A 25385-nucleotide genomic window follows, 5' to 3' on the forward strand; every position below is an offset into this window, starting at 1 on the left:
CGGATTCACACTCTGCCTCCTAGAGTAAGATCTTCCTCTCCGAGCCACCTCATTCCCGGCGGTGCCTCACAGCGGCTCCTCAGGGCCGCCGACAGCCGCGGGGCTCCCGCTGCGCTGATCGCCCAGGGCGCCGAGCGCGGGCCGCTAGGGGGCGCCAGAGCGCGGCTGGCCCTTCAGCAGCGGCGGCTGCGGCGGCGGGGTGAGTGTGGCCGAGCCTCCCCCGCCAGTCCCCGTCCCACCGCCAGCGCACCGCAGCAGCCAGACCTCCGCGGCACCTCACGGCAGCTGCTCCGCTCCGCTCTGCCCGCGGCAGCCGGCGAGGAGAGGACAGGGATGCTGAGCCTCAGCCACGGGTGCCGCGCCCTGCGCCGGTATCGGCGGTGCCCGCTGCTCCTCCTGTCAGCGCTGCTCTGGGCGCCGGCGCTGGTGGCCTTCAACCTGGACGAGGAGAAGCTAACGGTGTACAGCGGGCCCCCGGGCAGCTACTTCGGGTACTCGGTGGACTTCTACATCCCTGACCCCAGCACGTGAGTGCCGCCGCCGCCGGGATGGTCGTTCCCCTCAGCGCGGCTCCTGGGGGTGGCGGGGACCGGGCTGTGCCCCAGCGGACGCCCCAGGCTCCTTCCGCTCGGCCGGGGCTGGGGGCAGGCTGTGGGGAGGCGATGGGCATACCTGGGGTGACAGTCCGTGGCCCGCAGTGCCGGGGCATCCGCCTGTTGGTCCCCATCTCCCGGTGACTTCTCGGTGTGTTTCGCAGGGTCAGTGTCCTGGTGGGAGCTCCCAAAGCCAACACCACGCAGCCAGACATAGTGGAAGGAGGAGCGGTATACTACTGCGCCTGGCCCGCCACCCAGTGCAGGCAGATACCCTTTGATAACACCAGTAAGTGAATCTTTGAATATCGTGCGTGATGCTTGGCTAAGCTCAGGTCCCCCTTCGGCACAAGTTTCATCCGGGGTCGCTTTAGTTGTATCACTTTGGGCTGTGTATCTACAGTTGGCTGGAGAAACCCTGCTCCTGGGAGGCTGTATGCATGTGCGCTTGTGGGGAAGGGTTTAATGGTCCTCAGAGAAATAACAAGAGTATGACCTCCAGGAGCTCTGTGTAGTTCATCTTAATAACTGCCTTGTTTTGGTTTTGGTTTGGTTTTTGTAATAATGCTTTGGTGTTTTTAGCAGATTCCTCATTTTTAAAACACTGGGGCAAAAGGGGGTTTGAGTGCTCAGAAGACAACCCCCCCCCCAAACCCATGTCTCATACACTTCCCTGAATCCTGGAACTCACAGGATTGCTATTTGCTGTTACTTTCAGCAAGGGGTTTTACGTCTGTTCAGCTGGCTGAAGTACCTCATGTGGCATGCTTACTGAATTCTTTTCAGCAAGAAAGAATTTTACTTCTGATCACTGGAAGCTAGATCCTAACTGATTTAGGCACAATGAGGATAGATTATACCCGCTTCCAAAGTCCCAAGACAGATGTTTCTTATTTAATTAGAAGGAACACACGTTTTAAACAATTCAGGCTGTTTATGTTTTCTATTGTCTCTTTATAGGTCTTGAAAATAATTTAAACCTAGTGTTTGCAGGGACTTTAAAACCGATTCCTTCATTTAGGCAGACTTTGACAGTTTAATCATTAAGCAAAAATTGTGATTCTTTAGGTTATATTTAATCTTAACATTTGTGGTTTATTTAAATGCAAACACAATGCAGTTCACTTCTTTTCTAAAAGCACAAATTAAATTAGAAGAGCTTACTTAAATGTAGCAAGTAAAGAGTGCAGCTCTCTACCCCTTCTAGCTCCAGCCACCCACATCCTACTGTGATGTTAGTGTCCAGGAACTCTGCTCAGAATGACCCTCCCATCATTCTGGGAGTCATTCAAAACAGAGTAAGAGGTAGTTTCTGTATGTGTATGTACCTACTAAGGCACGTAATACTACCTACAGTATATGGTTATATATAAATGTGAATGTACAGACATAGACAGTATGCACACAATATTTTTATTGTCGTATGCCCTGAGTGTATATCTCTAAAATTTGGCCAGTTTAGGAAATATTCCTGTGTTTCCATTTTATGATTAGGTAGTTCATGTAACAGAAGTGGAATGTATTATCTGTACAAATCAATTTCAGGTTTGTATAGAAAACTTACAGACTAAATAAAAATTCCATTGCACTTTGAAGAGGCATTTTGAAAAATGAATTAAAATCTTTTGGTGAAACCTAGAAGGTTTCATTTAGTTTCATCTAGGTTTCATTACTAGATACCCTAGAAGGACATCTGAGTTTCCTGTGGGAAACTCAGAACAACTCCATACTCTGGGCAGAGATGTACTTTTGCAGATACTGTGTTTCAGATAAAGGCACAAACACGGGTTGATGAGTATGTTGACAAGGCTTTGGACTTTATCATACAATTATTCAGTTTGGAATCTCCAAAGTGTGATTCATTCAGTCTGCCTGAGATGGTTGGTTGTGTCCTCTGGGCAGATGACTTGTAAACAGCTGAAGTTAAGCCAAAGTGAGCTCATTGGGTAAATATATGGTGCAGTGTAGACAGGTTTAGCAGCATTATCATTAGCTGTCTCATTCCAGTACCATGGCCAGTAAAGGTGTCATTGTTCACTGGCCAGCTGCCCTCATAGACTGGGATTCTGGGAAGATTTGTGTAGCTTGTACCAACATCTGTTCTTTATTGCCAGGATCATAAGGCCATCTCCAACATGCCTTAGATGACTCTTTTTGCTTTAGTATGGTTGTATATTTCATGTCAGTTTTTTCCCTCCAAAATACACTACTTAGAGGATTGTGTTCTCCATCTTTTTCTCTATTCCCCCAAACAGAGCAGTCCAGATGAGCTCTATCCTAAATTATATTGTTTCAGATAGTCTGTTACACACATTTCCCTTTGAAGCTTTTGACCATTGTATGCCTAAGGGGACTTGGACAGTCCTTAATAAATAGAGGTGTTTTCAGTTTACAGCTTTCTTGTACAGGCACCTTGTGCTCACTGTGCTTTCTCCCTACAACAACCCTCAGAAATACTGCTATTCCCATTTTATATTTATATTCACATGTTTATATTTATTCTAATAAATAGAAAAAAGTCAGTCTGAGTTGTCAAAGATCATAGAGGAATTTGGTGGTGATAACTGGTAACTGACTCAGGATTTTTTCTTCTGCTCCAACTCCTTAGCTACAAGATTATCCATTTTCCCAAAACAAAACCACTCAGTAATTGTTAGAAGACTGGAAACTCAGCTCTAGCAGCTCTAATTTTAAAGATTAATGCTTCATGCCTCATAGATTTTTAAAAGTCTTGGAAAGCTTTGGGAATGTTCTGTGAAACAAAACTGAAAAACTACAGAGGCTGCTTCAGAGCTGGAAGATTTCATTTTGATGCATTTTTATACAAAGCCTTCCTTTTTAAAGTACTTTTTTCTTGACTAACCAAATAATATCAGCTCTTTCAGTTAGATTCACTAAGCACAATAAAAGAGACAAAACTGCTGCATAATTGAAAACATTTTAAATTAAGTTCAGAAGTAAAAATCGAGTGTTAACTAGAAAGAAAGGAAGAGTATAATGTGACACTTAAAAGGCAGCGTGACCCAACAAATAGATAAAGAATTTACTAAATCAGTATTTTCCAGCAACAAGAGTTCGATGGAAGACTTTTATAAATATTGAGAAAAAAAAAAAAGCAGAGTCACAAGTACTGTATCCCAAGTTAGATTCCGCAGGGCACGAAACTATGAAATTTCCACCATAACATAAGAATTCAAGAGATCAACAAATCCAAGTGGTTGAAAACCACTGGCTTAAATTATACATGGGCATAAGGCTCATGTCTTCCATTTCCAAGGGCTGGGTACACAAATGAAGCTCAGGTATGTTGCATTCAGTGCAAGTTTTGTTCTGCCATTGAGGGGGAAACATGCAGTGCACTTGGATGTTGTTTGGACTTCTACTGCCACAAATGAGTGTTTAAGTAAGTGGACACCCAATTGGTAAGACTCATATGTAACTGTACACATTATTTTACTGTTTCCACAAGAACAGAGTTTCAAGAAGAGTTCTTTCATTTGCAAATGTTTTGATGTCATTTGTGTGAATACTATTAACATCTTGGCCCCAGTAAGTGAAAACAGTGAGGACATAGACTAGTATTCTGTGATAGCTTCAGTAAAGATTCTGGACATTCTTGAATATTATGATGTTACAGGTGTGGAGTTGCTTTGCACTAATTTATAGTTATTCAGTATTTTACAGACACTGAGGATGGATAGATACGTCTTGTTGTGGGGTGTAAAGTATAACAAACTAAACAGGAACAAAATCTCTCTCCACATGCGTTTAAGGCTTGTTAAGGGGCAACGATGAACAAGAGCAGGGTTGTAAGTCAAGGAAGGGAAGGAAAGAAAAAAGAATGTGTTGAGTTTGTAAAGTATATAGTGTCTTAGGTAGAGGGGACACTTGTTCAGAAAGTAATTTGAAGGAACCAAGTAAGTGTCATCCATCTTGGTGGAAAAAAAGTAGGCTTGCTTGGGATAATATTATGATGATAAGCACTGAGATATGATGGTCTTTGGTCTTATAAAGGCTGATTTGTTAAAGAATTTTGTTTGTGAATAATACTATTATAGAGAGTCCTGAAAGGGCACAAATGCTAAACCTAACTGAACCTGGTATTTTTACATTGGTGTAAGACAACTGTAATGTTTCCCAATGGATCTGACACTGCAAGAATTGCACCCAGGGTAACTGGCAAGGTACAGCCAACTACCCTCCATCACACAGCTCTGACACTCAGGACTAAACTCCATTCTTTGTGTCACATAAGCTCTAAAAGACAAAAGACAAATCATTATTGCTTGCGAAGCTCTCTTGTTCCTTTTTTTCCTCAGAAATTAAGATCACATGAGGGAGTAGACATTGCATTGATAACTAATGTTCCAAATAGGAACGCTCAGTATTCAGTTCAGTACTCAATTCCTAGTGAAAGGTATAAGAACACCTTTAAAAAATATGTCATTACTTTTGAGAGCCATGGTCGAGCTGTCAGACTGGGATCCTTACTACTAACACTGATACCCAAGACCAAGACTACTCCTAAAATCATCTCTGTGACACCATGCATATGATGGGATGCCCAACCTGGTCTGAGTGCTGTGAGCAGATGCATAACTTGTATTTGTGTGGAAATGTGTGTGGCTAACCTCTGTTGAGAAGATAGCTTTGCTGGAGTTAACAGAGGTGCAGGAGTATCTGCAGCCCATTCCTAAAAGTAATGCCACCTGACTGAAATTGTTCAACCAGCAATTCTTCCCAGTTGTCAACTAAATTGCTTAGCTCACCTCTCTCTGGTCTTCGTAGAAGCTAATCCAGGGATTTCCAAAGCAGTGAGGTGATTTACTTACAAACTGACATCAGTAATTAATCCTATTGATGAAATACAGTTCCTGACAAGGGACAGGGGAGCAGAGATGGGAAGGAGGATGAAATTATGATATGCTGTAGGATTTGAGCCAACCCATCCTTAAGCAAGCCATGTAACTGGACATTCCCTTATGGGTTGGCCAGTGATATGGCCTTCAGCCAAGAAGGGGCTTTAGCAGAAGCTCTTCATGTTTCCTGCTGTTCATACAGCAGTGACTCTGCAGTTCCATGTTTGCAGTTCTTTAAGGCTCCCTAAATCTGGGCACTGGGGTCAAGACTCTGGAAAGAAGCTTGAAAGCTTCTTGAAAGCTGAAAGCACTGCCCTTGAAAGCACAACTAGTGCTTTAGCCTGCTCCACTGCAGCATAACACTGAGATAAAGTATAATGGAAGGGTTTTTAGTATCCCCTTACTCCAGGAGATACGGACTGAAGGGCAGAGATTCTTCTCCCTTGTTTCCGGGCTCTGTAAAGCCATCCTATTGCATTGCAGTGGAAGGCTGTGATACTCTTTGAAACTCAGTGATAGGACAGGGGAACAAGTGTTGGCATTATATTAAAGAGCTGTGATCTGTCTTTGCTCTCTTAACCACACAAAGATAACTTCTCCTTTTCAGTTTCTCTATTATGAAATGAGGTTTACAATGACTTTCTGCTTTAGCATTGCGGTAAAAGTACCGAGTCCTTGTTTAAACTGGATGCTCTTCCGTTCAGCTGCCAGGAGAGGTAGCAGGAGAGCAATATGAAGAAATCTTTCTCCGTGCTTGATTAACTGGGGAACTTACGAACCACTCAAAGCATATTGCAGCCAGAAGCAAACATAGATGCCCCCTGAAGTCCACTGTTGCATTTGAAATCTGGTAAAAAGCTAATAGTTCAGATTTCAGGAACTCATTATAATGGTAACTTTTAATTCTAATACTTAACAGACTGAAACAAGTTTTTATGTTTTAAATTAGCTCCTAAAGGCAGATTTTTAGATATCACTTCTCCTAAATTTCCAGAAGTCACTGAGGTGTTGTCTTTGTTATCAATTAACTTTACCAGTTTTAGTAAAATGGTTTATTTTTCTAAACTAGTTGGAGAAAATTTGAACAGCCTCTGAAGAGGAATAGGGCAGTGGGATGTAGATCAGTTTTGGCCAAGTGTGCAGTTGATAAAAAACATGAGCTGCTCTGGCCAGCAGCTGAGCTGATTGTAACAGAACCCAGGTACTGTGTAAGGAAAGGATGTATTGTGGGACTTGAGAGGTTTAGTTACATGAAAAAATCGTTAGCTGTAGAGATGGTAAGATTCTAGGGAAAATTTAGAATCCTGTTACAAAACACAATTTGCATCTGAAGAGAAAGTGCTGAAGGAGAACTTCGCTGTTCTTTTAAATGTTGACACATTTCAGTCCACTATGCCAGTAAGACCTTATCTGGAGCCTCATGGTTCACTAGTAGCATTCTGATTTATAATAGACTCTCATGAGTTTCTTCTATAAATCTCAGCCTTATCTAAAGAAGGGAAAAAATACCCTTAGCTATGTTAGTTCAAGCTCTGAGGTCTTAATATGTTTTTGATCAGATTGTACTGAGGGGAAAAGGATCCTATTGGGTTCTTTTTTTCTTGATTCATGGAATGAAAGTCCAAATAAAGCTCTCTAGATATGATCTATTAAATTAAAATAACTTATTTGAATAGCATCTAAGGCACAATAAAAACCAGAAATTCAATAGATGTTTGCAGAGTCAGATAAGTCCCAAAATAGAAGCAACTTGACATGCAAGGGTTTTGCATATCCTTACTGTCTCTAAACACTATAGAGTCTTTTTGCCCCAGCACTAATATTGAAAGCAATTCTGTGGCTTGTTTCTCTAGATCATAGCCTTCATCTTTGCATTTGTATTCTGTTGCCCTGTTGAGCGCGTAATAGCAATGACCCTGTAAATGTTACTGACTTTCCTTTGCTTAGAAAGGGGTGGAATCTTTTATGGTAGTGATACCAAAATGATACTACTCTGCCATGGTAATAGGGTTGACAAGATGCTCTCTCTTTCCTCACTTCCAGAATATGGAGCCATGTATGCCAGTACAAACCCTTCTCTCTTTCTCTTCCTTCTGTAGGCCAGGACCCTAATGATGCTCATTTCAAAGTTAAATTAGGTTGCTCAAAGGCTTGTGTAACCATGTTCTGAAGCTGCTTAAGGGTGGAGATGCCATAGCCTCTTTGGGGATCCTGCTCCAGTGTTTGATCACCCTCACTTAGAAGAGTTTGTTCTTTATATCTAATCAGAAATGCCCTTTCTGCAGCTTGTGTCTGTTGCCTCTTTTCTTTCTGCTGCATACCTCAGATGGGACTTTGGCTTTCTCTTCTTTCTACCTATTGCACACTGGATGAAGTGCAAATAGATCCTCTTTTGTGTTTTGTTCTTTGGACCAAACATCTGCAAATCTTGTATTGGTGTCTCAAAACTGTACACAGCATACCAGGTGTTGCCTCCGTGTGAGGGGGATATTCACTTTCCTTGACCTATATGTATTTATATAAGTATAAATATTTGTTGGTTTTATATGTTTGTATTCCAATTTGATATAAATATAGATAGGTTGAGGTGATTATTCACCTCTACTGTGTTTATATATAATTATGTATAAATAGATGAAATATATGTTTCACATTTTGTGTTGTCTATATTTACTTATCTGTATGGATGTGCATGCACACATATATCAGAACAGGTATTTGAAAGGAATTTGCCATCCTGGTTGTAATCTTGAGTAGGTACAGTTTAGGGAGCAGAATGTAACTGAGCCTGCTGCAGGTGCTTGGTAATGGTCATCTGTGTTTATCCAGTAAATACAGGCAAATACACATGGAGCAAGCAAACATAACACTTTTCAAAGTTCCTGAACAGTGAGAAACTTACCTAATACAGTTACAGGTGTATTACCTAGCTGGATTTGTTGCTTTGATTAAAAGCATTTTTTTCCTATGTTAAGTTTGATTAAAATATTTTTATCTGCTTTTGTTCATTTGCATATTTTCAAGTTATACTACAGGATGTATTTTTTACTTCTAGTTTTAAAGAGCCGAATGAATAGCAATGAGCCTCTGTCAGTGTTTGCAAATACATCTGTTTCTTATGCAGATGCTGGTTACTACAACAAAGAAATATTTACAAGAGTAATGTTTGATTCATGCCTGTTAAACGGTTTATAATGTAGTGACTCAGTGACTGAGAGACCAGTCACCATAGAAAGCACCAAATTTAGTCTAATGTGTGCAAATGATGGATTGGCATTAGCACTTGCTCTAGGTTCAAGTTCTAATTCCTAAAAATTAATCTCTGCAGCGCTATTTTTACATAGGTTTGCTACTTACTGAATTCAAACTTTTCTACTTGTCCAGCTACTCCTTTGGTGTTTTAAGGGGCTTTTTCCCCTTTGGTAGTCCCTAGGTACCTCAAGTCTAAAAGACTGGGTGACGGAATGCTGATTTTGAGAATCATATTTCATCATCTCCAGAGCTGCTTCTGGATTATGAGGCAGTAGCAATGTATAAGAGTCTTGGCTCCTACAGCAGAAAATTAGATGCTTTTGTGTTCCTGAAATACAGTTTAAGGATGCCCTTGCACCTACGTTTATGTTGATACATGTGTCTGTTGTTTGTATAGTCCTGCTTGTCTGGGCCTTAGCCTGCAATACAGACTGCTGTCTTAGGCAGTAGAATTAAGAGTGACTCCAGGGCTGAGTTTGAAGCCAAATTTGCGAGTCATCCAGACTGTTGACCATCTGGAACAGCTCCTGGGCTGGCTCTGAAACAGTCCAGCTGGTACTCAAGGCACTCGCTGGACCGCTGTGTGGACAAGCTCAGGCGTTGTGTGCCCAGCCCAGCTGCTGCCTTGTATTCTGGCTGTCCTTACAGTAGTGTCATGTATCCTGATATAAGATAGCCTGGACTCCTTCCTAAAAGGGGCCAGGCATTCTCTTTTGGAAGAGGACATTTAAATGCAACCTGAATTCAAGCCAAGTTTCTGCTGTTCACAGAATTACAGCTTAGCCCCTGGGTAAGGTACAGTGTAGACATAGCCTGTGGGCCTCAGATCCCCATAAATAACACAAGGCGAGATATTTCCCTGTCATATAAGGTACTGTCAGGGTATAGACATGTTATTTTTTAAATGTTTAGATAACACAGTTTTGAGGGATGTATTGAAGACACAAATAAAACTTTTTTCTTAATTGGATTGGGATTTATCTGAGTAAATAAATAGTTTTTACCTGAGTCTGGTCTAAACTGGTCACCCATGGCTATCTAGAGTTGGTAAAGAAAAAAAAAAGTACATTTAGGCCATGGTTCATCTGACCTTCTCAGATATTTGCTTTAGGAGGAGAACTTGTGCCCTACCTACTGCATCTCTAAGTGGATGACTAGCTCAGAAGTGGACATTTACTGTGGCTTCATTCGGTGGCTTGTTGTCTAACTGAATACTACCAGGGCACAGTAAAAACAGTCTACATGTACTCAGGCAAGTTAGTGTGTATATAGCTTCATTTTCATAAAGTTGGAGGGGAAGCAGTAATGGTTTTACAGCAGTCTGAAACATTGATTAGTTGTTAGATAAAAAAGATGAAACTGTATTTTAAGGCACAACCTCAGAAAATGGGAATATGGATCCTGAACAAAGCTGATTAGAGGATTTCTAACAAAAGGTATTTAGTTGGGGGGGGGGGAAGCTATTAATAGTGTCTGTGGTGATTTACTAATCATTTTATAATGAAAAGCCCACACCACATGATGGGAGATTCATACTACACTGTGTGCCACTCAGTGCAGTGGGTGTGTGTGCAGTTCTTGCAGATTTACTGGTAAATTCAGCTGTGGTTTTATGAATCCTGCAAACAGTTGCCCTAGTTTTAAACCTAACTTCTTTTCAAATTCTGGTATACTTTACCAGTGTACAAGTATGCTGTTTTGATTGAAAATGTAAGCTCTTTTTAAGTTAGAATACTGGTTGTGAGTATCCTCAGAGCCAGGCTAGCATTGGCTGCTATAAGCTGACCATGGCTGATTTTCAAGCTTCAAAAGCTTTGTTTCTATCAGGACCTCATCTGTGGACATTGATCATAGTCAGATTTGCAGGAGCATTAAAAGAGACAAAAGAAACCTTTAAAGTTTGAAATTGTCTGACTTCACTGGAAAAAATAATCACAAGTGGTGCTGCCAACAACTAGGGAGAAGCTGGCAGCTCCTGCAATGCAATGTGTCACTGTCTCCCACACTCTTACAGTTTTGGCATAACTTAAATAAAATATATTCTAAACTGAATATTTTTATTGATTTTAAGTTACACTTCCTGAATTTTTAATATCTATATGTTCCTAAAATTTCTCTCTTATCCCTAAGCATGGATTTCCATACTAGTTCCTGTAACTGGCACAGCACAAAAACAAGTATTTGTATGATGATGTTTCTAAGAGACTTTCAGACTTTCACAGATGCATTCTCATTCAGCTTTTCTTCTTATTAGAAAAAAATACAGAGTACCCCTGTCCTCCAAATAGAATGTATTTTTCGTGCTACTTCAGTTTTTATCTGTAACATTTATGAGGTTACCATGAGCTGAAGTAACTGGTGATCCAACATCCTAGAAAAGCATTCAGGAATCTCCTCTATTCCTATTGGGCAAATCCCAGGAAGTGTTGGCTTTTCAAAGAGTTGACTGCATTTTTCCACAGGTTTACAAATTGTGTGCAAATCCATAGAATATAATCTGACATACTATTTCCCCTATGTTCCAAGGTAGATAGTATATAGTTTTATTTTCATGTATACTTAATAAAAAGGATTGATTCTTGTGAAACCTCTCCTGATAGGAACCAGAAGCAAACATAAGGGAATGCAGATATAAGGGGGAAGGAGTAATGCCCTGCTTGTGTATAAATTGAGAAGTTCATTAGGAGTGACTGGTAAGGGAAGAGCATAGCTCATGAACATATGGGAAATCGGTTTACTTCAGAGAACTGAGGGTGAAAGGAAGGGATGTCTGCTTTTTATTAAAACCTGAAATGCATTATAATTGGCCTGAGTCTTTGCCCAGATGGCTTCTCTTATGCTGACATCTGCAAGAGTGTATATAAAGCAACATTAAGAAGCTGTCTCTTGTGGCAGTGTGTACACATGTAATTCTGTTAAGAACTAAGTCCTTTGCTATCTATAGTGTTGGTCTTCGAATAAGCATGCTGAGAAATGTCATTTGTTTGACAAAAACTAATTATAGAACATGTTTTTTGAATGGCATGGGAAGCTTCTACCACACATGAGAAAACTTTTCAGGGTTTTTCACCTACTTTTGTAGATTCTTGTTCATTCTTTATCATAAATTCCGGCTAAACCTTTTTGTTTGCTTGTTTGTTTTGGCAGGGGAAAACAGGGTTTCATCTTTCAGTCCTTTTTATTTTTTCTGAAATTTAAGTGTAATTACTTTTAATTTTCATGCATGAATTTAAGTTGTTTTCTGCTGACCAGTGAAAAGCATAAATGATACTAGAAAGTCCCTTTCCTATTAAGCTGATAGGACAATGACAGTGTATGCAATGTAATATACCCATTGGTCCGTTCACTTGTATCTGTAATTCTCAGGGTAATATTTTTTGAAAATAAGCTGTCAACTGCTTCTTTCCTTGTCAGACAACAGGAAAATTAAAGTCAATGGCACCAGGGAACCTATTGAGTTTAAGACAAACCAGTGGTTTGGAGCAACAGTCAAAGCTCATAAGGAGAAAGTTGTGGTAAGTCTTATGTATGCGGTATTCATTTCGAGATAATGTTTATTTTTCTCAAATGTATGTCTTTAATAGCTCTTTATGTGTAGATAATGGAAAAAACTCTAGACTTATGCATGAATTATATAACAGATTATGTGTATAACTCAGAAAATGAAAGCAGCCTATAAAATCAGGTTGAACTGACCGAGTGAAGATAATCCTGCTGTCATGTGAAAACAGCAGAATTCCATATTTTTATGGAAGTAAATGATGATTTTTAACAGATATTTTAACAGAATAAATATATTTTAGAGATACACAATAACTGATAGCTATATACTATAAAATGTTTTGTATTATGAAGATTTATTTGGAATGTTAAATGCAGAATGTAATGGAAGCCAAGATTTTTGTGCTGAAGACCCATTACTAAGAGAAAGCACTGATTTCTTTTGTCACATTTACATTGTTTGGAAAAGCTGTGTCATAATCCTGGTAAAGCAGCCACAAAAAAAGTCGTAAGAAAGTTCCTAATAAAGATTGCTCTCAAAGTGCAATCTCTGTTTTTCAGTGTCACTGAGCATTTCACCTGTGTTCATAGAGAACCCCAGCAGGGGGCAGATACTTTTATTGCTTAGCAAAGTAGTGGTGATGTTGCTTACACATAGATATTTTATATTTACACAAAGGTTTACATCAAAAATGCAACTGAAATAACTGTGAGAAGAATAATTAATTTGGTCATTAATTTTTGTTAGTTTTTACAGTTGCAAAGCCACAATTTGTGTCTTGGGATTTGTTTAAAACTTCCAGTTATTACTCAAGAAGTAGTCATAAGGAAAGAAGTCTAAAGGAAATGCTTTCTCTTATGTAGTGTGCCTTGTGGTTAACCTAGGGAAGGATTTTGACATGAAGTAGGTAATGAATAAAACATCACCCTGTTGTGTTACAGAGCTAAGTGGATGTAAAAATGCTAAAAATAGCTTTTCATTTTGTGTATTCCACTAAACAACAGTTCAAAGCTTCTTTATCATCATTTGGTGAATCTTAATCAAGTGAACAGAAAACCTCAGCACCAACTGATGCGCTATATCTGTACTGACCAAACTTTGGTTTGCCTCTGATAACTCTTCTCAGGCTTTCTGAAACAGACATATAATCAACACTTTTCAAGCAAAAATGGTAAGAGTGAAGGGAGAAAAATATGTCTTTTAAGCTTTGGGAAAGAAAAAGAAAATGTCACTAAGCTGTCAGAAAATTCTATTTTTTTAAAACTCAGATGTAATGGTAAACTATGTCAGGTCAACAGTTCTTATATACAGCTCTTGTTTCAATCTATTTTGCTTGATGTCAAATGTACCTAAAATCATGCTCACAGGACACATACTCTTCTTTACTGCACTCTGGTTTTGCTTTCTGTTTTAATCTGCAAGGTCTCCTAGGCAGGGACGTACTAAGAGTCTCAATTTCTTAAACCATTGTTCCAGAAGCACTGACTTCCTTGGTAAGCACTGAGTAGCACAGTGGTTCATCCAGCTGGAACTGATTGCAGAATTAAGGTTTATATAGTACTGTGAATAATAACAAAACCTTGCCAGAGGTAGACAGGTTTCTGACTGGAGAAGTAAGACAAGGTGGGAAATGAACAAAGAATTTGTATCCTACGGAGGCAAGGTTGTAGGGAGAATTGATGTCTCCACCACCCTGACAACTGAAATGTTTTAGGTCACAGGAGCCCCTAAAGAATGACTTGCATACCTGACAGCTTATCTTTTTCATTTTTCCAATTATATGAGTTACTTTCAAAAATGATGATATCACTCTCTCCACTGCTTGTATATCTTTTATCCTTACACTGAAATAATGTTTGTAACAGCACTACTGTAACACAGATCAAATTAGTTCAGTAGCCAGAATTTAGCAAAAACTTGTTCACCCAGACACTGTTGAATCCATTATAGCTGTATCATCTCTCTAAAATTTAAACTAAGGTTTCATAAGAAGACACAGTCTGATGATTGTGATAAACAATATGACTCAACAAATTTCCTTCTGAATATGACAGCAACACCCATTATCTTAAGACATATCAGGAGAGAAGTAGGAATGTCTTCAGCCACATGTATGTGATCTATATCTTAAACTGTGGGATCAAATCTTGTACAATGAGCATTAATAGAGCAAATATATTACTTATAAGGCAGGCTTAGAGGGTATCTGTAACATATGCTTTAGTGTGAGTGGTATTCCCTGACATTTCACCTATGAAGAGGTATAAGTGAAAGATCAGATTATGCTTTTCAGGTTATAGTGAAACTATAAGAAGCAGTGGTCCTGCATTTTCTTCTGTCAATACATTGTGAATGAATGATACAGTACTGGAGAGAATCCTCATACACTGATTATTAACTACAATTGCCAGATAGGTGAGTACATGAAAGGTGCATACAACATTGTTTCTGTTTTGATAGGCTTGTGCTCCCTTATATCATTGGAGAACCCTTAAAGACAGCCCTGAAAAGGACCCTGTTGGCACCTGCTACGTAGCAATTCAGAACTTCAGTACCTATGCTGAATATTCACCTTGTCGCAACAGTAAGTATAAATAGGAGCAATCCTGTGTTGGAGGAATGATATTGTATTCTGTGCTTTTATCCTTTCAGTCTTCACACAGTCTTGGGTGAATTAAGATTACTATATGACATTATTGCACTGGATCAGGGTTTAGAGAAAAATTGACATTCAATTATATTCCTGTAATAGGGTGTTTTACTGTTTAATAGAAAGAGGAAAAATTAAGTAAATTAAGCTTACACAGTTATAGTGATGAGTTATAATTGGTTCAATTTAAATGGCTTTAAAATGTAACAAACAGATCTAGATAAGAACCAAATAGCATTTTAAACCAATTATGCATGCTTATGCTGAGTATAAATCTCTCATCACAGGATCACCATCTGAAAACCAGACCCTGCACAGAAACACAGCCTCTACACCATGTCAGTACTATCCACAATAGCTCATTTATGCTTCCAGCATGAAAGAAAGCCATGCACATTAACAGTGCTGCATTCTCTGTGCTGTTTTGAGGATGTGTTAGCCATCTCTGGGCCTTATTTCTAGGGAGTAGGGAAAACATGCATGTATATTTAAAACCAAGTTCAGTTACCTAGAAGTCTGCAGAAAATGCCACATGTTAGATTATATCAGTTGTTCATCCTATTCAGCATCCTGTGTCTAAGTGTTTATGATGATTCTTAATACCTACATTAACCTCAGTGCTCCACACTATTAAAATCAATATGAAGCATCCAGTGATTTTACTGAGCTTTAGACTGGGCTAGGTCTGTGGCAGTTTGTGCATTCACAGATCAGAAAATTGTTCTCTCAGTTACATGTCTAAAGGTAATGTGTGTTAGACAGCAAATACGATGGGCTTACCTATCCCTTTTCCAGGGGAAACTGTGGAAGCAAATCTATAATGTTGTTCATTGTCATGATACGAAGAATATGCTGTTGCAGCTAGCATTCTTGCCCTGTGCACATGGGCTTATTTCAAAACACATCTTTAACTGTTCCTCTATTGCAAACTGTGTTCCTACCTTTGAGTTTCTGATTTTGTGAAGTACCAGGCATTTTACAGAAAAATCAGACACTTCACATAATTAAAAGGTCTCTTTCCTGTGGAGATTCAGAGACAGCACCACTTCATGTAGCTGGATTTTCTTGACATCTGACAGATATGTGATAATAATGTAGCCCAATAATGCTTTCCATGGCCTATCAGAAAATCTGTTTATCAGTGATGTCTCACTGGGGCTTTGCCAAAGGCTTATGACATTTGAAAAGAAAGTTCAAGTAACCATTCCTGCTTCTCATTTCCCAATCCTGCACACTTCCAGCACTCCAACACTCACAGGAAAACCCTAAAATGCATGCCAAGATACTTTGTACAACTATATAAGGATATGGAGACTAGAAATGAAAGTGGACAGAAGCAGGAAGGATGGTTTTGCATGTATAAATCTGCATCCAAAATTATATTACACTTCAGTCCTCATTGACCAAATGTATATCAATTAAAGGCCTAGCCTTTGTGAAGGACATGTGCCCTTTCCCTAGCTGTAGTACAGATAACCAAACGTCATCTGAACATTGACCCATGCTGAGCCATCTACTATGTCAGCATTTTTTGAGAATGCCTTGGTAAACACTTATTCTTGTGTTTATGGCAGAGCAGACTCTGGTGACCATTCTAGGTTTTCTTGTTAAGTTGTTTACTTTCGTATGTCCAGCCAAATTCAAACTGAATCTCTGGTAGTTGTTGCAGAGGTCCTTCCTTAGCACTGAGAGGCGAAAGTCCCGAGTAACTCCTATATTCCTGCTCCTGTTACTCAAAATCTTCACAAGGGAGCTGCATGTTCAGAGTCCTGTAGAAAGTCTTGTTTTGTTCTGCCTCTTCTAAAAAAGGATGCATATCTTTTCATGTATTTTGGTAGTTTTGCATTTACAGCCTTACAGTTCCAGGGATGTGTAAGCTGTCTTCCTTGTGTACTGTGAAATCAATTGAAGTCTTCTACCTTCATAATTGCAGGCAATGCAGATCCCGAAGGACAAGGCTTTTGTCAAGCAGGTTTCAGCTTAGATTTTTACAAGGTGAGATTATTCTTCTGAAATACTTTAACAAATGTAATTCTGATATATCACCAGTGTTTGAGCACAAGTGATCAAGAGTTTACCATGCTGTTGCATATAGAAAGTTTTGTGAAGTTTTTGCAAGTTTTTTCCCCTTGCAAGCTGCAAACTTCCTGGTTTCATTAATAAAAGAAATACTGCAATCAGCACTTGTTTATCAATATGCAGCATTCCAATCTGACTGCTCAGTCTGTCTTAATAATTAAGCAAAAATCTATATGTTCTTCTATCTCAGTGTATACCAGTCACAATGCTATCCAAAGACCTGACCTTCAGGAAATAATGGGCAGGTACCAGCTAGTTTTAAAAAGTTAAAATAGCTTATATAAAGATGCTTTTGGAGTCAAAGAAGTCGTTGAGTAAGACCATTCTTTTTGGAAGTGACAGTGAAAGTGCTTAGTTGTTTTATACTTGTTGTTTATTTATACTTAGTTGTTTTATAGCTTGTTGTTTTTATATGCCAAGAAGATCCAGAAACAACATTATGGGACAAAGAATAAATTGCAATTATTGTTATTACATGTGCCATTATTACAGCACCAGGACCTCACATAACTTTGATAATTGCTATTGTTTTCAGTGTTCTGCACCTACATAGTTATTCACACTATTAATAGTCAAGGAGTAAAGACCTGGTACAGTAGATGAAAGTGTATTTTCTGTAAAGCATTGTGTTGCTTCAATGAATGCAAATACCCTCTTTTAGGCTGACTTTGTTACAAATAATCAGCAATTTTTAGAGTGCTATGTTAGTATTAAAAAAATGATGGCTTTCATTCAAATGAAGATGCATAGGATTATCTTAACTTTGTTTGTGGCTTTCCCTGTACGTCCATGCACCTACATCCTTTCCTTGTGTGGAGCTATTCTCCTTTACCATGATTCTGATATTTTTTTGGTCATTTAAATTATTTTTCCCATGCACGCTTAATTTTGTTGTGTTCTTTTGTTGTGTAATTTTGTTCAATTCTGCTTTTTGTAGAATGGAGACCTGATAGTAGGCGGGCCTGGTAGTTTTTATTGGCAAGGTATGTTCATCTGGCTGGTTAACTTGATCTAAGAAGTGAAGCAGAAAGTATTGTGGAAAATGTTTTCTCCATTGTTTTCCCGATTGTTTTCTCAGTTTAAGATAACCAGTCTCTGGTCTTACTTTCAGCAAATATAAGTCAGAAGAATTGCTTAGCAAGCAACTGAGGATAAAAATAAGTCAGACAAAACTCAGGATGACAGTTGGGTAGGAGGTGAAATAAATAGAAGTAACTTCTTATGTTGCCATTTTAGCACATTTATCATTTGATTAATAAGCACACTTTTCCCCTAGAAATACTGCCGTTTTAAAAATAGCTAAAGTTTGTGCAATGAATGCAATACTTTCAGGTTTTTTCATTTATTTATTTGTGAACACCGCCTTTTCATTGCTATCTGCATATATTTTTAGCTTATTTGTGGCATTTCCAAGATGTAGTTTCTCATATAGATAAAACCTGAAGTGGTTTTTGTAAAGTGTTAAAAAGGGTGTTTTTGCTTTAACCTGTTCTGACATGTCATGTAGCTGATTTCCCAGATTCTGACTACCAACTTGCCCATTGTACAGCTCATTAGCATGTGGTTTTGTATTGCCATTAAAGGAGGAAGATCTAGTTGATTATAATGGTAGGGAATTCATAGCTTTGAATTCTTCATTAAGAACTTGCTTCCACTGGTCTACTACATTTATACAGTACACCATCAAAAGGTAGCTGAGCCTGAAAATGCTGGACTTTAGTTTGAATCAGCACCTTGATATGGGTCTCGAGATGTTTTTGTGGTAATTCAAGAGTCTCAATGCCTATTGTACTGATCTATGTGCACTCTTAGGACTTTCAGAGTAATAATGGAGAAAGATTGGGAAAGGATGTCTGCTCTTTGCATCTGTGCTTTATTGTCCATTCAGCTCTGTTCTGCTAGCCCTGTTTTGTAGAAACTAGCTCTCCTTTCTGCTCCTTTCATTTATGAAGTTATTTGAATCCAGGTCAGGTAATCACTGCGAGTATTGTGGATATCATTGCAAATTATTCCTTCAAGGATATTCTGAGGAAACTGGCACGAGAGAAGCAAACAGGAGTGGCACCACCCTCATATGATGACAATTACATGGGTAAGCTAATTTCTGTGCCAGTTACCAATACATTCTAAGAGCATGGGGCTTACACATACTGAAAAGTAGCCCTAAATTACTAATGTCCCAATTTTGAGATGATTTGAACATGTTCTGCACAACAGCAAATTAGTATTTTGTTAGTTACATTAACGGGATTATGACCATGCTTAAAGTTATGCACGAGAACAGGGTTTGAGGATTGAGATCTTAAATGGCTCATTGGGGTGCTTATTATTTGATCTTAAATAATTAAGCAGAAATATAAAATGTTCCAAATCATATATTTTTTTTTAAATGATGTTCACATGTCTCTGAATGTAAGACAGTTTTTTCTTCACATAAATATAGAAAAGATGCAGCGGAATTTGAAGGCAAAGATGCATCCTTTCACCTCTGCCCGTAGATTTGAAACTACAGTCCCTGATAAAATCCAAAAGTCTTTACTGTGTCAACAGCAATTATCTCACAGGTTTACTAAAGCTCCAGGCGGTACTTCACTGCATCTTTGAAAATCTGTCTTCTGTATAGGCTAAAACAGGATACTCAGATGTTACAGTACAGTAATGAAGACCTAAATTGTGTCAGTAGTTTTTAGGGCAAACCACAGCAGTAACTGCTGGTTTTTCAGATAAATTATGAAGTATTAATGATTTAGAAGCTAATTTTTTGAGAAAGGGATAGATTTATTATACATTCAGGCCTACACTTAATTTAGCCATAATAATATGATAAACAGTTTTTCCTTTCTTCCTCACAGTTTTGGTATACTGATGTTAGAAAAATTGCTTTGTGCTGATCTGGTGAACAGAAAAATCTGATTGACCTTGCATGGTATTTTTTAAATAAATGGTTTATCAAGTGTTTTTCTTGTAATTTGCCTTTAAACAGGATACTCAGTGGCTGCTGGGGAATTTACTGGGGATTCTGAACAAGGTAAGAAGCTACGTACTTGAATAGAAACTGCATGGCCATGCACCTATTAATTTCCTTATTTTGGATCTTTGTGAAGGAACATACATTTGAAACATTGGTGAGATTTAAGCTATCTGTACCAAGTATTCTCAGAAGCAAATATTTCCTTAGAAGACATATCTTACCAGATCAGAATGTAAGTAACCCAGAAGTCTGAATCTGTTGCTAAGGTATTCTGGCCATGCATCTGTTCAGCAGTTAGAGCTGTGACAACCTGGTAGATGGAGCCATCCAAGTTCACTTTATTTAGCCAGTTTGGTGACCAGTTGTAACATGTAGAGGAAGCAGTGCAGTCTTGTACAGTCTTTCAGTCCATATTCAAGTTACTCACCTGCATAGAGGTTGCTGGACCTCAGCGTATGGCTGGCTAGATGCAACATGACTTGGAAATGTTTGTGCATGTTAAAAGCACGCTTCTGTCTGCCACATAAACATCACAGCTCAGGCTAGGGTATAACATTCAGATGCTTCTGGAGAAAGACAGGTATCTATACCAGCTCTTACTGCTGAAAGCAACTCTCTGCTCTATAAAAGTTTCCCTAGTTCCAGTTCATGTGCCTTAAGGATGGGGTGCCTGGGGCAGTTCATTAACTGATCCTTTTCATACATTATATTTTCCTGAACAAGCATAATGCTGTAAGAATAAGTTCCCTGTGCTCTTGCTCCTACTCTGAGGCTTACATTTAACATCAGGAGACAGAAGAATTGAATTCCTTTTATTAAAGCTGGGTTTAGGAGAGAAAACATTCTGCAGGAAGGTGAGGTGTTCAGTTTTTGTTTGAATTAGGAAAAGCTGAACTCATAAATCTCTGAATATAGAATCATGCCTGAGACTTTGTAAAGGTTCTTGGATCAAGTAAGTTTGATACAAGACAGGACATATTTAGAACAGTTTACATTTAGACAGCAACTGTCATTCACAAAGATCCAGACTTTCCATATGTAATAGCATTGTGAATCACTGTGAAGCCTTCACTTGAAATGTTTCATGATCAGTAAAACAACACCTTCTAGCTGTCTACACTCATGTTTTGATGAAGTAGAGCACCATGCACTGAGGAACAAGTTTTGACCAAAATTGCAGGATAAAGCTTTTCTTACATGTGCAGAATGTCATTATATTACTTAGAATTCAGCTCAAACACAGTTCAAGTTGTTCCCTCTAGCAAAAGGTGACATAGGATATTTATTAATTTCATGTGGCCAGGGAAAACTGCCCTGGAAAGTGACAGCTCCAGAAACATAGTTCTGCAGTTCTCTGATAACAAGTCAGCAATCCATCCTGCAGGGGCTAGGTTTAGCAACAGTAGTTCCTGGAACACAACTGAGGCTTTAAGTAAATACCAACAAGACTTAAACTTCACTTAACTGATGTGCTGAACTCAGCATGAAGTGACAGCTGAATGTTGTCTGATTTTTAAGTTGTAAAGTAAGTTTTCTGGGTGTGTTAGAAATTGAGCACTAGTTTTGCTGTGTTCCTGCAAGTTGAATCCAGCCTAGAAGAAAAGCTCCCATCACAGCTGTCTGTTTGGTAGAGTGTGTTAAAATAGTTATTTATAAGTAGAAATTTATCCATGATTTAGTTTTTTTGTAGGTATTATGAAATTGTACCTGATTTCAAACATATAGTAAGCTGAAAATATCTGTGATTATGGTGTTTCATACCTAAAGAGCTATGTTTTTGTGTAAGGCTGACAGTCAGTCAGAAAGTATTGCTTAAGGGTTAGCTTTTTTGATGGAGTGAACAGCCCCATAGTCCAGACGCACAAAGCCAATAGAGATATAACGCCTTTCTACAAATGAAGCCAGCTCCTCAAAACTGCTGCTGCCTAATCCCTATAGAGTTTACTGTCCTGTGCCATAATGGGTTAAAAAAAATTGGGAATCATCCCATCTCCTGTTCAGTAAGTCATTATTCCTTCCATCTCCCCTTGACCAAACACATTCAACAGTAGAGTATATAAATGCAGAGAACAGAGGAATGCTAGGTCAGTACAGAAGGATGTCTGAGGTTCTCTGGCATCTGAAGTTACTTACATCATGAAGTTATCATGAAGTTAAACAGATGCAGATATCCTAATGAGGAAGGTTTAGACAGTAAGACTGCAGGCTGTGACTTCGCTCTATTCTTATTTCCCTCCCCTGTTTTTTTCCACTAGTTGTTTGAGATTTCACCACTGAGCAGAATTACATCCTGTAAGGCAGGTAGACCAAATGCATCATGTTCTTGTTCAATGGGTCACTCCAATGTCACTCACAAAAATTTCGTTTTAATGCTTTTAGATAGCCTGTGCAGAACTTGCCACTTTCATGGCATCAAGCAAAATTATAGATGGGACAAACAGTTGTGCAATCAGAAAGAAAAGAAGTATTTGTAAGGACAGTTGTGTTTAGCTTCTGAACTTTAATGTATGATGCCACAACAAATTCTGTTGGCATCAATCCACAGCTGTCAGATAACAAACTGAATTGTACTAAGAGCTTTATTATCCTGTGCTATGTTAACTGATGCTAGGCAGAAAGAGTTGTCTGGATGAGTGTATTCAAATTTTAAGATATACTATTTCATGCCACTAGACGTACTTAGGCGAAGTTAAAAACTTACAAGTAGATGTCTTTAATGGATTTGCAGGTGCTTCTGATACAGATAACAAATCAAAATCCTAAGTGTTATATATCAACGAAGATTTAAGTGGCATGGGTACAACTCGTGGCATAACCAGTTCACTGTTTGATCATTTATCCTTTCAGAGTTGGTTGCTGGAGTCCCAAGGGGAGCACAGAACTTTGGCTATGTATGTACTGAACCCACATTTTACCCTTTTTGTATTGAGAAGGCAGTTAGACTCTTTGGAAGACTAGAGGCTACATTATGTTTTCTGTCTCCTTATTCCCGAACTTTCTAATAAGAGAAAAATGCTACTGGCTTTCACTCTCAGGCATATCTGGCTGGGCTGAAATGCCTTACTTTTGAATATTAAGTGCTTAGTCCCTTCTGAAGTCTGTTTACAATAGGCAATTTCAAGCATGCTTTGAGTATGACCAGAATCCTTATACCCAGTGAGTGTTATCAGACCTGAACTTACCCTTAGATTAGCATATTTCATGTGCAATGCTGTGTCCACAGTGGTGAGAAGTCCAAGTTCAGATAATTCATATCCACTGTTTATTTTAAGTGCTCTAAGTATATACACTGAATACTAGATGCAAAATATGAAGTTAGAAGTGATGGGAGAAAACGATATATGTATGTGGATGCATCTTTTACCCCATAGGAAAAGAAAGTTTCAGAACTAACCTGACTGGGAAACAGAGACCCTAGCCACAGACACATTCTCTAGTTTTGTGAACCCGGAAATCATTGTGTCTCTGGAACATACTCATACCATTTTTCAAGGAAAGGTGTGTATGTGTGTGCATATGTATTTATGTATGCATGCATATATTTCTTTGTAAAAGTTTTTGGTATATTTCTCGGTATAAGTTCCTGTTTTCATGCCTAATAATGTAGTCACTGATTAGCTGACAATCTGATTTGCTTCTGTTCAGTGTCTAGTAAGGAGGGGAAGCAGTCTTTTCCCCATTTATTTCCCCATTTTATTTATATATTTATTGATATTTATATGAAACTCATAAAGTCTTAGTGATTCATTCAAGATCATATAGGAAAACTGTGGTGAGACAGAAAATAATTGTTTTTTTCTTGGCCACAGTGTGCAGATTGCTTTGCAGTGATGTTGTGCTTGAAACTTTTGATGTTTTTCTGTTACCAGGTCTCAATTATTAATTCTTCAGACTTGAGCTTCATCCAGAATTTCACTGGTGAACAGGTAATATCAAACAACTATGTGATCAAATATAATATCTCTAGAGGATATAGTTTTATTAGCATAGCTTCAAATATATATAAAATAGATTTTAGAATTAATGATCACAGAAACAAAGAGGATTATCAGTAAAAAAAAAATTGATATGTGAAAGCCTATCTGTTGTTTTTTATTTACAGATGGCGTCTTATTTTGGGTACACTGTTGCAGTATCTGATGTTAACAATGATGGGTAGGTTACCAAATATATTCAGCTCCACTGAACATTCATAGAAGCAATGTCTGATATTTATTAATAGACATAGGTTTTCAGGTGCTTCGTACCCCAGAATGCTTCTCTTGGCTTCTCTGCTTTTCTAATTTTAATTGTTCATGCAGGCTTATCTTTCTGCAATCACAGTGGCACAAGTATTTGCAGTCCTAGTTTGGGTGAGTTTGTCTTCCTGAATATTTATTTGAAACAGTGTGGCAAAGTGGGAATGTCTAATGTCTTAGGAAACAAATACTTATAGAATAGTGAATAAACAGCGCAATCTACTACTGGAAAGAGACAGGTGAAAGTCAAAAATTCATTCTCCCATTCTCAGAAGCAGGTAAGCCTTCTCACATGTGGACCATCCATAGCTTCACTTCTCAATTTTAAAAGCTCCTCATTCCAGCACCTGCTGATTGGCCATCAATTTTCATCATCCACAGGACCAAAAAGTATCAATAGCCATAGTTGTTATGACCAGAATTGTGCTTGACTGAGGGAGAGTGCTGCTCAGCTCTCAAGATCATGCCTAAGACACTCAGGGATTTCAAGCCCTGTTGAACAAACCACTTGCTAACTTTGAATTCATGTGAAGTCTGATTGAATATTTCAGAAGATTAGGATTTTAGCAAATGAATATTGATACTAGCTTTCTAGCAAGAAGATGAGGATTCCTGAAGCTCAGAGCTTTGGAATTCTGCACAGAGGTGAGCCAGGTTTATATTTAGAGCTGTGACATACTCTTGCCTATTGTAAAATGTCTCAGATGTGTCTACTTCATATTCTTTTCTTATGATGATTTATTATGTGCATAATCATAGTGCCTTAAATATTTCTTCTGGACTAAATGATTGCTTCTCTTCAGTACCTAGTGACCCTTTAAAAAGTGAAGGATACAAGAAAAGAGAAAAATAACAAGGTGATAGAATGTTATTGCAATTCCAAAACAAACAAAAAAACCCCAAAACCAATAATAACAATAACAACAAAAGAAGTTTCAGCTGTTTCAGCTGCTTCATAGTACCCAGATCTTTCCAAGTTTCTGAGGTCAAATTTTGCCATAGTACCATAGCACCTTACTCATGTGAAAGGGTGGAGAAACATTAATCTAAGTTACAATAGACAATAGACTTTTAGGGAACTTGCTATTTAACTTTTCACAGAACCAAACTATTTCTTGTGCAGGTTATTTCCTGTGAACCATAGGGTTACTTGGCAGGTCTCATATATCCTGTGGACCTCTAAGACCACAGTTTATGTCAATAATATAATCAAACTGCTGTTGAGACCTGTGTGGTCTCCC

The 25385-nt window shown here is 38.5% G+C and overlaps 1 protein-coding gene across 1 annotated transcript in view; it reads left to right on the forward strand.

The window, feature by feature from the left end:
* The first annotated feature begins 331 nt into the window (after positions 1-331).
* ITGA8 (integrin subunit alpha 8) overlaps positions 332-25385 on the forward strand; it is a 109730-nt gene continuing 84676 nt past the window's right edge. The window contains exons 1-11 of the mRNA XM_034066803.1: positions 332-527; positions 758-882; positions 12119-12219; positions 14667-14790; positions 16790-16851; positions 17873-17918; positions 18902-19027; positions 19919-19963; positions 22754-22797; positions 23776-23832; positions 24009-24061. Of these exons, the coding sequence (XP_033922694.1) occupies positions 334-527; positions 758-882; positions 12119-12219; positions 14667-14790; positions 16790-16851; positions 17873-17918; positions 18902-19027; positions 19919-19963; positions 22754-22797; positions 23776-23832; positions 24009-24061 (977 nt within the window). The 5' untranslated portion in view covers positions 332-333. The remainder of the gene's footprint in view (positions 528-757; positions 883-12118; positions 12220-14666; positions 14791-16789; positions 16852-17872; positions 17919-18901; positions 19028-19918; positions 19964-22753; positions 22798-23775; positions 23833-24008; positions 24062-25385) is intronic.

The sequence above is a fragment of the Melopsittacus undulatus genome, chromosome 1 (genome assembly GCF_012275295.1).
Source record: "Melopsittacus undulatus isolate bMelUnd1 chromosome 1, bMelUnd1.mat.Z, whole genome shotgun sequence".
NCBI lineage: Eukaryota > Metazoa > Chordata > Aves > Psittaciformes > Psittaculidae > Melopsittacus > Melopsittacus undulatus.